This window comes from Mus caroli, unplaced genomic scaffold (assembly GCF_978045245.1).
Source record: "Mus caroli unplaced genomic scaffold, Mus_caroli_1 scaffold_11, whole genome shotgun sequence".
In the NCBI taxonomy this organism is placed as follows: domain Eukaryota; kingdom Metazoa; phylum Chordata; class Mammalia; order Rodentia; family Muridae; genus Mus; species Mus caroli.
In genome coordinates, this window is record NW_028227266.1 from 35,834,492 (window position 1) to 35,850,206 (window position 15,715).

Sequence of the window (15,715 nt, forward strand, 5' to 3'; positions counted from 1 at the left end):
GAGAACAAGGAGAGTTATGTGAATGGGAAGAAAGGGAAGGATTCTATGATGGGATTATAATCTCAAAAACTAAAAATTAATAATTAAAAATACTGAATTCTGTGTCTTGAATTTCTTTGACTCTGTGCCTATATTGAACTGTTTCCCTCATGTTTGCCTTTAATTTTTAAGGTTTCAAGTGTTTCATTAAAGATCTTTGATACATTTCATCTTGATTTCTGTACACATAAGAAGTATATAGATATAATTCCATTCATTTACATGTGGCTAGGTTGTTTTTTCTTTTCATTAGTTTGTCTCTTTTTGTTATTGCTGTCGATTTTCTTTTTAAAAATTTAAGAAATGATATTATCTGAGATTGCCTCAAACTAATTATTCAAGAAAAACTTGAACTCCTGATCTTCCCATTTTTACCTCCCAAGTAAGAAGATTCCAGAATATGTCACAATGCCTAACTCCAGCAACAGTTCAAGTACCTTTTCTTTTCTGTGACATATCTTGACTACACAGTATTATTTAATGAAGCTCAAATGTGTTCATTAATATCATCTCTGTCTCATTTATTCATGTACTGACTGATATCCATGCAAATTCCTATGGCTGGTTGTAGTACACCTCATTTCAAAAATACCCCCATGTTTAGTAATTTCTAGAAAAGGAATAAATTAATCTTTACCTTGAGGTTAAAAATACATTTGGCACAAGCTGTTTTAAACTAATGATGATCTAAGAAATTACTCCTTTATGAAGCCAATTGTTTTTATATTAATTAATAGCTTATGTTTTATCATTTCCCATTAGGTAGGTATTTATTATAACTAGATTTATCATTATTTTCTAGTTTATCAATACAATACTGCAATTGATGACATGACATTTTCTAACACGTATTTTATAGAAATTCACAAATTAGTTAAATAGTATGCTATCAGTAATCTCCGGGCTCCATACTTTTTCTACAATCTTTACTGGTATTGCTGAACTCATTAATAAAGTGCTATATGTAAAAACTTAAGAAACTAAAACAGAAATTTCAAGTAGGTATTGAAATTATGTAGCAATGATGCTATGTGCCTTTGGATTTCTGGGAATGTTGCTCAATGGGAAAGCTCCTTTTGGACATGGATGACTTCTGGAAAATCATTTTGAGCATTAAAGACTAAAAAGCAAGCATAAACTAGTTTTGCGAAGTGACTTGGGGAACTCTCAGGACAGATAATAGCTTAAATATTTTGCGGTATTCCATCCTAAAGAAATAAGTTAATAAGGAATACTGGGAATAGTATCTATAGGAAATTATCATTGAGGATGGAGAAACAATGAGCAAAGAAAACAACACAATAAATTTCCCTTAAGATAGGATGGTTATTAGGAGATGGAGTTCAATATTGGCTCCAGCAGGGAAGTACAGTCCCTAAAGGCAACATCATGACCTTCTTAAATGCCAAGTCAATAAGAAACAAAAGACACATCACAGTCTAGCTTGCAAACACCATCATCTCAAGTCTGTTTTTTATCTTGTTCTCTGAGAAGAGATTGAGAAGGCTTCTACATTGACATAGACAACTATATCATGCTCGTGAGTTATATAAAACTTTTCGAGTCTCATCTGGTGGTGAGATAAAAAGAAGACAGCACTTCAAAGGATTAAAGGGTATGGTCATAAATTATGACAAATTAAGCAGGATTCAAGGGTATATGAAAAATTAGTTTTGTGCTGTCTCTTGTTAGAATCAAATGTTCAAAACCTGCAGAGACTGAAGTAACCCTATAACATAACAGGTGTAATGAATGAAGTAAAAACATTTCTCTTAGAGTGAGAGAGGTTGAAATTTCTTTATGTTAGTGTTCTCATTTTTCTTTAACATCATTGAATTGATGTAGCTCCAACATATCTGTAAAGGTTAAATTGTTGGGGAAAGAAATGTCTTTTTTGATCACTAAGTGGACCAGGTATGTTAAACATGCAGGGCCCTCTACTCAATGGAGGAGACATAATACTTTTTTTCTTTTCATGAGGCCGGGGTTGGATATTATTATTGTTATAGAGACCTGTTTTGCTATCTGTAAAGGCAGACACCACCTACATTTTTCTACAGAGGCAGTCCTCACCAAAATCTGCCAGAATTTTTGCCTCAGACTTTTCCTCCATGTCTTGCACTTAAGACAACCAATAGTTGTGGACCATGCATATATGCATGGGGCATATCGCCTTCTGGACTCTGTTCTATCTCAGTCAGAGACCACACCAGATTCTATGCTCTTTAAGCTATAGGACCTACCCTCATGCTCAGGTGTCCTTTGTGAAGTCGTTTGTGAGAAGTCATGCCTTAAGTTTTATTGTACACATGGATGATTCAGCATGATTGTAGGCTTTAAATCTGGAATGGGAAGCTTGTTGCTTTGAAACTTTCCCCCAAATTGCTTTATGGATTAAATTCTAACAGTAAACTGATCTTGTATCAGATTTCTCACTTTTGATGAAGTATATATGAATTGAGATTTTATTCCCAACTCTTTGAAAATTACTGCCTCTGTTAACACCTACGAAGGTCACCTTCAATAAATAAATATTGTACAACTTGTTTTGAGCCACTTCTTACGTTTGAAATTATTTTGAATGGAGATTATTCACATATGCTTTTCCTGTATATAGGCTGCTTTTCCAGTTTTAAATGTTCATAAAAGTAAAGGTCTGATAACAAAAACCTAGTGTTTCTTTTGATTGAAAATTGAAGCATATATCATTTTTAATTATTTCAATGTGTGGAACATTAGTTTCCAGACTTAAATTCATTTCTCATTAGAATCATTTTGTTATTTAGCCTTCAGAGTTAATTTTCAATATCATGGCGCCCAGCCATTAATAAGCGACTTGCTCTTCATGAAATTAACTATTTATTTTGCACATATACGAAAGATAATACAGGGTTTCCATTTAGTATCTTGGGTATTATGCTTGTGAAATGGCTACACATTGAACTTCAAAGATCTCTCAAGTATCCATCCTTCTCAAGTTATGCAATTGTAAGAGTCAAATGAAAGTAATAGAAGAATATCCTGAAAAAGACAGCATGGGGTATTGAGAATTTTAGGAAACACAAGTGAGACAGTGTCATAGTCAGTAAGTTCTATCTTGTAGGCCATCTTTCAATGTTTTTTTTGATTAATAGGTTGTCATATAGCAAGCACATGTTTCTAATCATTCAGAGAATCTGGCTAAATCTAAATTTCATGTAGATTTGAAGCAATGATGTTGGTCCTAACACAACCACAGTAGTATCTGGATGATGTTAGCTTCAAGTTGTCACAGGTTTTCCAAGTGTCAGGCCAGAGCTGAAGCAATGACAAATGTTGAGATTAGAGGGATGGAATTATCCCTTGTCCTGCATCTTCCTATTTGATAGCTGAGTGGGTATGTTAGCAAGTGACAGCAATGTTTGTGGCATTTAAGATTGTTGATGAATGACTTCACTTTATTTAACCTTAAATAAACTACTATGGGGAAATATCACTCTACATTGTGATAGCCTGTGGTAATGGTAATTTCTGCTCACAGAGATATTCTCATAGGCATTCCCATCATTCACTTCACAGGTGTAAGAGAAGATATCATAGCAATTTCTTGTGGTCTTATGATGTCACAATTATTTTCTATATTCACAGATATCATAAAAAAGAATGGGTCTGGAAAATGGTTCTTTGGTGACTGAATTCATTCTACTGGGGTTAACAAATGATCCTGATCTCCAGTTACCCCTGTTCTTACTCTTTCTGCTAATATACACAACAACAGCACTGGGGAATTTGGCCTTGATCACTTTAATTGCACTGAATTCTCACCTTCACACCCCCATGTACTTTTTCCTTTTAAACTTGTCCTGCATTGATCTTTGTTATTCATCTGTAATTACACCCAAAATGCTGATGAACTTCTTAGTAAGGAAGAACATTATCTCCTACATGGGATGTATGACCCAGCTCTATTTCTTTTGTTTTTTTGCCATTTGTGAATGTTGTGTTCTGACATCAATGGCCTATGATCGTTATGTGGCCATATGCAATCCACTCTTGTATAACATTGCTATGTCTCCCAAGGTTTGTTCCTATCTTATGCTTGGTTCATACATAATGGGGTTTTCTGGTGCCATGATTCACACTGGATGCATTGTGAGACTGACCTTCTGTGACAAGAACATCATCAACCACTATTTCTGTGATCTTTTCCCTCTGTTGCAGCTCTCCTGTACCAGCACTTATGCCAATGAAATAGAGATTCTAATCGTAGGTGGTACTTATATCATTGTGCCCAGTGTAATCATCTTTACCTCTTATGGTTTCATTCTCTCAAATATCCTTCAAATGAGATCCACTGCAGGAATGTCCAAAGCTTTTAGCACCTGCAGCTCCCATATACTTGCTGTTTCTTTATTCTTTGGCTCATGTGCATTTATGTATCTTCAACCCTCCTCACCTGGGTCTATGGATCAGGGAAAAGTCTCTTCTGTCTTCTATACCATTGTGGTCCCCATGATGAACCCCTTAATCTATAGCTTTAGGAACAAGGATGTTAAAGTTGCCCTGAGAAAAGTCTTTAGCAAAAGGAGACTTTCATAAAAAAAACAAACAAAAAAAAATCTCTTTATCACTGTTGGTATGCTAATGAGAATGTCTATTTATTTAAGGAGAACCACCTTTTAATTATTATTTACAACATCTGATCATTGATAGGATATTAGGACATTTTTTGTTCTTGCAGATATATAAATTTCCTTTAATTTCATACTATTGGCAAAATCATCATTTTAACAAAGCATAACAGTTGGTTATTAACTTATTCTCACGGGTATTCTGGATGTATCCTAAAAGTATCTAATTATCTGCCAATGTTTAAACAAAGTAATAGTGCATTTTTCATGTATTCTGTGGTGAGGTGTTGGCTCTCATTAGTTTATGTAATGAAGTGTGAATCAGATTGTCTTTTACTGTTTTCATGGGCAATAGTGTTTAAAATGGATATGCAAGACCTTCATGATTTAGATGTTTTTATTAATGGGCTAGTAAATAAAACCCATAAATATGCATTTGACCATATTATATTGGTCAGTTGTGTTATATTTATTTCACAAATAATAACCAGCAGATTTTATGGGATATATATGTACACACACACACACACACACACACACACACACACACACACACACACAAGGACTTTAGAAATTATGGGTGAGGAAGTGTACCTTAAAAGGTAGAAAGGTAGCCTGGTCCAAAGTTGAGCTAAGACTAGAAGCCCCAGAGACCATTAGAGGATGGTAGAAGCTTTGCCTGCTCCTCGGCCCCAGGTCTTTGTCACTAGCCACAGCCTCACATAGATTTGTTCATTAGTTATGTAAGGGAAATACCCCAAACCCCTCCACATGTAGAATAGGAAAAATATGTGACCTGTAGTAAGGTAGGCTCACAACAAGATCTCTATTCTAATAAGGGACCTAGAGGCCTGAAGGGCCTAGCAAATAAACTTTCATTCCCAGACATTACTGTTACTTAACGTATTTAAACCAGGCCCACCCTAAGAAGTGGAGTAGGGCTTTATACATCCACTTTCCACCATAGCAATAAATGATTTGTAACCACAGACTGTCTCTTTTCATCGGAATCCACTGTGAGGAGACACAGAGAAGACCTTTGTGTACAGAGTGGTTGCTAATTTCCCTTAGAAGGCTTCTCTGCACTCCCAATCCCAATCACCACCAAGTCAAGCCAGCTGCTGCCTCAAGCCAAGGACTCTCCCTGTAGGACCAGCTAGAAACCCTCTCCTCCATGGCCCTGGCCCTAGATTCTCTTATCAGCCCTTCCATGATTTTCAGCAGCACCTGTGTATCCAAGAGCCTGGGAACTCCATGGCCCCAGCCTTTTTGCAGGCTCGGGAACACTTGAGGTAGCTCAGGCTGTCTTACATCTCAGACTGCACTTTTCCACCCATTAACAGTGTCCTGGAGCTTCCTGGTGGCCCACACCTGCCTGGAAACAGCATGGTTTAAACTCAGTCAGACTCTCTCACCTCGCGAAGGAGTCAAGCCCTGTGGTGGAGCAGATGGGGGACCTACAACCCTACTTTTCCACTTTTCATGAAGCTTTAGTAGAAATTTTTATCCTTGAATACTATAGTTCAACAGATAATTGAAGAATACTTGAAATTTGGATGCATATTGGTTCTGCTATGAGAACGAGGACAATACCAAGAATTAAATTAATGGGTTGTAGTTGAAATTCATTTGATCTCTTCCTACACCAATTCTAGAAATTGTTATTGTGTATTGTGGTATAGTAATTATGAGCATGTCTTTACATTTTTTGCTAAATCTTATTCCCTAGGTATCTAACAACCATTTATGTAATAGTACTGTCCTGTTTTTATGTATTGAGTATGTATCTCCCTAACAATTTCCATATCCACATTTTCTGCTGCAGTGCAGATTTGGTATTTTCATCACAGCTTTGGTTATTGCTTATTACTCATTTTTCTTGTTTACTTCCATTGGGAGTTAGTTGAGATGGTATATCAATGAGTTTGGATTTCTATTTTCATGGCTACATGTGTTGAATTGTGTGTGTGTGTTAGCTTCTTGTACTTATTATTTGAAAAGACATTTCGTTCTTATGCACATTTATATGATCAAATTTTGTCTTGTCATTAATATATTTGAGTTTGTTTTTCTCTCCAATTACTAATAAGATGATAAAATGAGGAGATGGCAAACTCATCTCTCTCTCCTTTTTTTCACATTTCTCTTACTGTGGAGAAAAAGCTTGATGGAAACCTATTCATCAGCTTTGCTGTCATTACCTAATCATTGAAGACCTATTAATAAAAAAAGAACCTATGAATTTGAAAGAAAGCAGGGAGAAGTATTTAGAAGTGTTTAGAAAGAGTTATAGCGGCACTAATCTTATTATATTATAATCTCAAAATAGGTGATAGCTTGGAGTAAATAAACAACAGTAAACAGTGGACAACAATGAAAAACCATTGATCATAAAATTGAAGCATTATATAAATGTATATGTATGTGTTTATATAATTTGCTTAAATTTTTAAATGTACATAACCACATATAAAGTATATTATATATAACATATATTAACATGTATTTATTAAAAAATAAAGAAATTAATTTTTTAAATACCTATTTAGAAATTCATTTACTCTGCATTTGCCTTAAAGGTTTTTCCTTATGTTTGTCCATTATCCTCAAACTTTTAAGTGTTTCATAAAGATCTATTATAACTTTCATATTTCACAATGAGAAATAAACACTTCCTTCATTTACATGTGAATATCCACTTCAGTGTATCTTTTGATATTACTGTTGTGTTTTTATGTTTTCTTTTTCCCCCTTTTTTATTTGATATTTTCTTCATTTACATTTCAAATGTAATCCCTAAAGTCCCCTATACCCTTCCCTGCTGCTCTGGTCCCCCAACCCACCCACTCCTGCTTCCTGGCCCTGGATTCCCCTGTACTGGGGCATAGAATCCTTGCAAGATCAAGGGCCTCTCCTCCCATTGATGGCCAACTAGGCCATCCTCTGCTACATATGCAACTAGAGACACAGCTCTGAAGGGTACTGGTTAGTTCATATTGTTGTTCCTCATATAGGATTGCAGACACCTTTAGCTCCTTGGGTACTTTCTGCAGCTCCTTCATTTGGGCCCTGTGTTCCATTCAATACATGACTGTGAACATCCACTTCTGTATTTGCCAGGCACTGGCATAGCTTCACAAGAGATAGCTATATCAGGGTCCTGTCTGCTAAATCTTTCTGGCATATGCAATAGTGTCTTGGTTTGGTGGGTTTATATGGGATCGATTTCCAGGTGGGGCAGTCTCTGGATCGTCCTTCCTTCCATCTCAGCTCCGAACTTTGTCTTTTGTAACTCCTTCCATGGGTATTTTGTTCCCCATTCTAAGAAGAAATGAAATATCCACAGGTTAGTCTTCCTTCTTCTTGAGTTTCATGTGTTCTGCAAATTGTATCCTGGGTATTCAAAGTTTCAGGAATAATATCCACTTATCAGTGAGTGCATATCATGTGTGTCCTTTTGTGGTTGGGATACTTCACTCAGGATGATATCCTCCAGATCCATATATTTAACTACAAATTTGATAAATTCATTGTTTTTAATAGCTGCATACTACTCCATTGTGTAAATGTACCACACTTTCTGTTTCCATTCCTCTGTTGAGGGACATCTGAGTTCTTTCCAGCTTCTTTCTATTATAAATAAGGCTGCTATGAACATAGTGGAGCATGTGTCCTTATTACAAATTGGAACATCTTCTGGGTATATACCCAGGAATGATATTGATGATTCTTCCTGTAGACCTATGTCTCATTTTCTGAGGAACTGCCAAGCTATTTTCTAGACTGGTTGTACCAGCTTGCAATCCCACCAAAAATGGAGGAGAGTTCCTCTTTTTCCACATCTTTGCCAGCATCTGCTGTTACCTGAATTTTGGTTCTCAGCCATTCTGCTTGGTATGAGGTAGAATCTGAGAGTTGTTTTGATTTGCATTTTCCTGATGATTTAGGCTGTTAAACATTTTTTTTCAGGTGCTTCTCCGCCATTCGGTATTCCTCAGTTGAGAATTCTTTGTTTAGTTCTGTACCCTAATTTAATGGGGTTATTTGATTTTCTGGAGTCCATCTTACTGAGTTATATATATATGTTGGATATTAGTCCCCTATTGGAATTTAGGGTTGCTAAAGATCCTTTCCCAATCTGTTGGTGGTATTTTTGTCTTACTGACTGTGTCTTTTGTCTCACAGAAGCTTTGTAATTTTATGAGGTCCCATTTGTCAATTCAATTGTCGACCTTACAGACCAAGCTATTGCTGTTCTGTTCAGGAAAATTTCCCCTGTGCCCATATTTTGAGGCTTCCCCCACTTTGTCTTCTATAAGTTTCAGTGTTTCTGGTTTTATGTGGAGTTCCTTGATCCACTTAGACTTGAGCTTTGTACAAGGAAGTAAGAATGGATCAATTCGCATTCTTCTACATGATAACTGCCAGTTGTGCCTTCATCATTTGTTGAAAATGCTGCCTTTTTTCCACTGGATGGTTTTAGCACCCTTGTCAAAGATCATGTGACCATAGGTGTGTGGGTTCATTTCTGGGTCTTCAATTCTATTTCATTGATCTACCTGTCTGTCCCTGTACTAGTACCATGCAGTTTTATCACAATTGCTTGAGGTCAGGCGTGGTGATTCCAACAGAGGTCTTTTATTGTTGAGAATTGTTTTTGCTATCCTAGGTCTTTATGTTTTCTTATGTGGAGACAATATATTTTGTTCTCTAGACTGTTTCAACTTAGGTAACTTATAGGACCTTAAACTACTAATCCTTTCATCTCCCTCTTGCAACTGAGGAGATTACTAGAATATGACATTTTACCTGATTCCAGCAATAAAGACTGTCTTTTTTCTCACATTGTTTTAAGAGGACTTTGTCTTGCCTTAAAAGTCTGTAGCACTGAGATTTTATTTGTATGTCTTATATCCTATTCCACTAATCCACGTGTGTCTCTGTTCTAGCACTGTGTTGCCTAAGTTTCTATGCTTCTATAGTATAGTATGACATTAGATATCACAATGCCAATTACAATGCTATTTTTAAATTTTGTTTTCCATTTTCACACTCTGTGGTTAGAGTGAATTTGTCAAGTTTTCACTTATGGGGAGAACAGTATTTTAATTTTTTTGTCTATTGCGTTGAACCTGTAGATTGTTTGATACTCCTCACTTTGTTATACTTAATGTTTGCTCACTAACTACATGGGAGGTCTTTCCATGTTCTTGAATCTAAATCATTGTTTTTTGATGTCTTGCAGATGTTTTCTTTGGATGTTTTGTATGTACCTCTTTGCTCAACTCCTAAGTTCTTCTATTAGAGGATACTGAAGAAATATTTTTTTCCTTCTCTATTTCACAATGGCTTCATTCCTGAGTCATATAACTGCTGCTTTAATGAAAGTGTTCATCAAAGCTATGAGAGTTTTCAAGTCTTGTAAATAGGGGATCTTACCATCTGTTAATAAAAATATTTTAAGGTGTTATTCTCCAATTTTTCACTCATCTCTTTCTGTTGAGATACTTTCAGAACAGATTAGTCTATTATATAAAAGTCGGGAGTGGACATCTGGTGTCCTCTTTTCTTCAGAGAGAATATTTTCAACTTTTATTGTATTCATTGTTCTGTTACCTATGTCATGCCCAGCTTTATTATTATGATTCTGGAGAGCTATATATTTTTTTCTGTCATCTGTAATTTTCAGATGTGTCAGACTGAAGTTACTTATTTGAGATTACACCCTTCGAGATGGGAAGTGGTGGCTAACAGAAGCCAGAAAATAGACTGTAACTCAGATCCCTACCCCAACTACACCAACGCAAGTAAGAGAATTCTTAGGCACCGCTGGCTTCTGCAGGCTCTGGATACCTGGATTTGCAACCTTAGCTGCCACATTGTACCCTATAACCAAGGAATGGGGGGGTGTTTGTGTGGACCCCAGATCACCAGAAAGCCTTTGAAGAAATTATAAAGGCCCTACTGAGGGCCCCAGCCTTAGCCTTGCCTGACCTAACCAAACCTTTCACTCTTTATGTAGATGTGAGAGCAGGGGTCTCCAGAGGAGTCCTTACTCAGACTTTTCGACCTTGCAAAAGGCCAGTGGCTTACCTTTGCAAGAAGTTAGACCCTGTTGCCAGTGGATGGCCTTCTTGCCTGAAAGCTATTGCTGCTGTAGCTCTGCTTGTCAAGGATGCTGATAAGCTCACTCTGGGACAGCAAATAACTGTAGAGGCACCCCACACTCTTGAAAGCATTATCCAACAGCCTTCTGACCGATAGATGACACTTTATCAGAGCCTTTTGTTGACTGAACTAGTGACCTTCGCTCCCCCTGCTCTCTTCCATTCTGCTACCCTACAGCCCAAGACTTATGACTCTTCACCTACTCATCACTGTGCTGACATTCTGGCAGAAGAAACTAGTACATGAAATGATCTGAAGGATCAGCCTTTGCCAAGGAGTCTGAGTTGGTACACGGCTGGCAGTAGCTTTGTGGTTGAAGACACCTTTTCAGGATGGGTAGAAGCTTTTCCTACCAGGACTGAGACAGCCAATGTAGTAGCCAAGAAGATCCTAGAAGAAATCTTCCCAAGGTTCGGGGTACCAAAGATAATCAGGTCTGAGAATGGACCTGCCTTTGTTGCCCAGGTAAGTCAGGGATTGGCCACTCAGCTGGGGATTAGTTGGAAATTACATTGTGTTTATCAACCCCAGAGCTCAGGTCAGGTAGAGAGGATGAATCGAACCCTAAAAGAAACCCTCACCAAATTGGCCTTGGAGAACAGTAGGAAAGACTGGACAGCCCTCCTTCCCTTTGCCCTGTTCAAGTTCAGAACACCCCAGGACGATTTAAACTTACCCCTTATGAGATCCTGTGTTGGGGACTACCACTGCTCACTGAGTCAGGTGGAGTACACGATCCTGATGCTGTTCTCTCTAAACCCTTGTTTGCCCACCTAAAGGTCCTTGAGGTGTTGAGACATCAAGCCTGGGAACAACTGAAGGAGGCCTATGAGACTGGGAGCCCAGACGTGCCCCACCAGTTCTAGGTCGGAGACTCTGTCCTGGTCCAACACCATAGAGTAGAAAAACCTGGAACCTTGCTGGAAAGGACTATATCTGGTACTCTTATCATCTTACTGACAGCAGTGAATGTATAGGCATTTCTGCCCCATGCCTTCCATGTAAAATGAACTCCAAGACCATCCAAAGATGAGTGGACAGTGGAAAAAAAACTGTGGACCCTCTTAAGCTGCGTTTGTGTAGCAGGCTTAATTCAGGTGATGGGTAGCAATCTCCATGTCCCCCAAAAGTTGACCTGGCAAGTGTTATCTCAAACAGGAGATGTAGCTTTCACCATCACAAAAGAAGCACCCCCAGGGATGTGGTGGCCAGTCTTGTCTTCAGATGCTTGTGCCTTGGCAGCTGGATTAGATACATGGGTATTCCTGAGGCTTCAGTAGCTACTTCTAAACAACAGAAGCCACCAAGCTTTGATTATTCTGATTGCCACAAACAAGTCTCATATGGAAGTGTGGGGTGTTGTTATCCAAGGACTAGACACAGGATGGGGGGGATTCTGATTTTTAAGACTGCACCCCCCCCCCCCGATGGCTGAACTAGAACACAAGCCAAAATGTGTAGGGGAGCAGACCATTTTTATTGCCAAGAATGGGGATGTGAGACTTTAGGGACAACTTATTGGAAACCTAGCTCTTATTGGGACCTCATTATTGTTATCAAAATTTGGACAGGGACCCCCTGAGACAGGTGTCACCAATGAGGACATTGGCAACCTTTAAAAAATTCAATTTACAGAGAACAGGAAAGAATTTAACGATTGGATTACATACAGACACTGGGGACAGTGGTACTACTTTTCTGAAACTGATCAGGTTTCATTTTCCTTGTAAGACTTAAAATAGAAAGCACAAGTTGTTACAGCCTAACAAGGTATTAACTGAACAAGCCCCCCACCTCCAATACCCAAGCCACTGTTACCAGTACTGAAACCTTCCCCAACTTTGCCCAACTGTCTTTATTCATCTCTCACCACTGTCAGCGACCTTTCTGCTGCCCCAGCAAAGACAGAACAGAGATTAATCAGGGAGCCTTCAGTGTGATAAACCGAACCAATCCTGATATGACTGAGTCTTGTTTGCTTTGCCTCTTTTCAGGGCCTCCTTATTATGAAGGAATTGCAGTGTCTGGAACATCGGGCTTTAGAAAGTCAAGAAAATCAATATTATCAATATACTGAAATCTAGTTCTATGATTAGATTTAGGTACAAGAAGAAGTGGGGAGATGAAAAACCAGGAAAAATTCAGACCCCCTAGCAAACAGAGTAAAGCCAAGAATGTAGGCTAGCCAGTTCGGTGACCCTGTTCCAGGAACTGGCTGACCACAAAAGTTAGATTAAAATCTTTAGAACAATCCTGAGATGCAGGAAATCTCCCCTTGTGATTTTTAGTTCCCCTTTGTGATTTTTCACTAGTATTTTCAGTATTTTCCAATAACACCCTCCCTACCCCCTTGGGTTACGTTTTTTTCCATTAAATACCCCCTCTCCCAGCTACTCCGGCTTGCACTCCTCTACCCCTGCATGGGATACCAGTTGGCCCCAGTGTGTTGGTTCCTATCAATAAATGTCGGGTGATTTTAGCAAGGATGGTCTCTCATGAGTTCTTGAGGGTGGGGGTCTGCATCATCCTGAGACTTGAGTGAAAGTCTCTCCTCTTCAGGGAACTTTCAAAGGAAACATTTACTCTTATGATAATGTATATTATTCAAATATACAAAAGCAATTAGTTATTAAAGCATTGAAATGTATAACATGAAATGAAAGAAAATTTTAAAAATTAACTTATTATACTAGTAAAAATTTGATTTTCTTTGTGAAATGACTGTGGTTTTAAGAAGTGTGATGCACTGAAATATGAGTTTTACAAAGGACACTGTCATGTTACATACCACCTTAAATAGAGAGGCAAGGAATTACCTTTACCTTACATTCAGTTCAGCAGTAGAAATTAGTACCTGCAGACTTTTACTGACCATTGACACTTTTTTATTCAGTGATACTCAATAAACCCAGAGAATCATATGGGATACTTAGGACTTTTACCATTGTGCTATATCCTTAGCCAATGAGAATTAACAGAAAACATTATATTAAAATATTCATAATCAGTCACTGATTGTCTAAGTGTTTCAGATTGTAGCAAGTGAGTTCACATTTTACAAAACGTTAAATATTTGCTTTCTGACTGTAAGTAAAAGTTACTCTGGACATGCATTGTCTTAATCCACATTTAGATTCAAGTTTTATTTAATTATTTCGTGTTTCTGTTTATACAGTTTTAGAAATAGAATCTTGCTATATATTCCAGGTTTTCTCTGAAATTAATTGTATTATGAAAAAAACAAAAACAACAAAAAAACAACATCAACTTGCTATCCTTTGACCTCAGCCTTCCTTCTTGTGAGATTAGAGTTACGTGTGACCACAGAGGAGTAGACACAGTTTAAATAATGTGAAGTGAGTAGACTGAGCTATGGATTGATACCTTCATAAGCAGCTCCTTTTCACTGACCATAAAAATTAAACACAGAATTTTTATTCATACATTTGGGTACAAATATAAATCAGGGTGAGTATTTATATAATACCTGAGGCAGTTTTCTTATACAACGCTGGAAAGGTTTCAAATATATCTGTAAATTAACCTCACCAATTTCAGGGCAACCCTTACCTCAGTTTTATATACACAGTCAAAATTAGAATATAGCACATAAAATTATAAGACCAAACTCTTATGATGATTTAAGTAGGTACAGAACCAGATACTTTGTATTTAATAAAAGAGAAAGTCAGAAAGAGCCTTGAACTCCTTGGAACAGGAAGAAATTTCCTAAACTGAACTCCAATGGCTTACACTCTAAGATCAAGAATTGATAAATGATACCTTATGAGACTAGAAATATTCTGTAAGGCAAAGGACACTGTCAATAGTACAAATCAGCAACCTACAGACTGCGGAAAACATCGTCACAAATTCCACATCTGATAGAGGGCTAATATGCAAAATATGTAAAGAACTCAAGAAGCTAACTTCCAAAAAACCAAACAACCCAATGAAAAAAATTTAAGAAAAGGGGGGGGGGGAGATAGAACTAAACATCAATTCAAAGCAGAGGAGTTTTGACTGGCTGAAAGCACCTAAAGAAATATTCAAATTCCTTAGTGATCAGGGAAATGCTAATTGATATGACACTGAAACTCCACCTTACACCAATCAGAATGGCTAAGATCAAAACTTCAGGTGACAGCACATGTTGGTAAGGATGTGGAGAAAAAGGAACACACTTCCATTGCTGTTGGGATTGCAAACTGAGACAACCACTCAGGAAATCAATCTGTAGAATTCTCAAAAAATTGGAAATAGATCTATCTGAAGATCCAACTATACACCTCTTGGGCATATACTGAAAAGATTCCCTACCATGCCATTGGAGCATGTGTTACACTGTGACCATGTCATCCTTGTTTTGGATATCCAGTAGCTGGAAACAACACAAATGTCCCACAATACAAAAATGGATACAGAAAATTTGGTTCATTTCCATAATGGAATACTACTCAGCTATTAAGAATGAGGAAATCCTGAGTTTAACAGGCAAAGGGATGGAACTAGAAAATATCATCCTGAGTGAGGTAACTCAGTCCCAAAAGGACATGCATGGTATTTACTCACTAATAAGCAGATATTAGATGAAAAATACAGACTAACCAGGATAAAATTCATAGAACTCAAGGAAGTAGAAGGGTCCAAGTGAGGTTGCCTCTATCCCACTTGGAAGGGAGAAGAAAGAAATCACAGGAGGGTGGAGGAAGGGATAGTCCTGGGTGGGAGAAAGTTATGGGCCTGAGTGTGAATGGGGACAAGGAGGATAACATGAACATGTATTGGGTGGGGCAAATGGAATGAAACCCTGAGGGCAACAGGAAGAAAGGAAACAGGAAACTTTGAGAGGTAGAAGGTAGGAAGACCCTCCAAAATGTACCAGGAACCTGGGAGTT

The 15,715-nt window shown here is 37.7% G+C and overlaps 1 protein-coding gene across 1 annotated transcript; it reads left to right on the forward strand.

Annotated features, from left to right (window-relative positions):
* The first annotated feature begins 3,672 nt into the window (after window positions 1-3,672).
* Window positions 3,673-8,651, forward strand: LOC110301605 (olfactory receptor 8B3-like). Its single transcript, XM_021172137.2, has 2 exons — window positions 3,673-4,590; window positions 8,619-8,651. Exons 1-2 carry the CDS (start codon window positions 3,682-3,684, stop codon window positions 8,649-8,651), a joined length of 942 nt encoding a protein of 313 aa, XP_021027796.2. The 5' UTR covers window positions 3,673-3,681.
* Window positions 8,652-15,715: the final 7,064 nt, after the last annotated feature.

Bases quoted from the DNA above. Each gene is read 5' to 3' on its own strand.
- LOC110301605 (XM_021172137.2), top strand. From the start codon at position 3,682: ATGGGTCTGGAAAATGGTTCTTTGGTGACTGAATTCATTCTACTGGGG. The intron at 4,591-8,618 runs GTCTTTAGCAAA...ATTTTTTTTCAG, and splicing joins TTAAAGTTGCCCTGAGAAAA to GTGCTTCTCCGCCATTCGGT.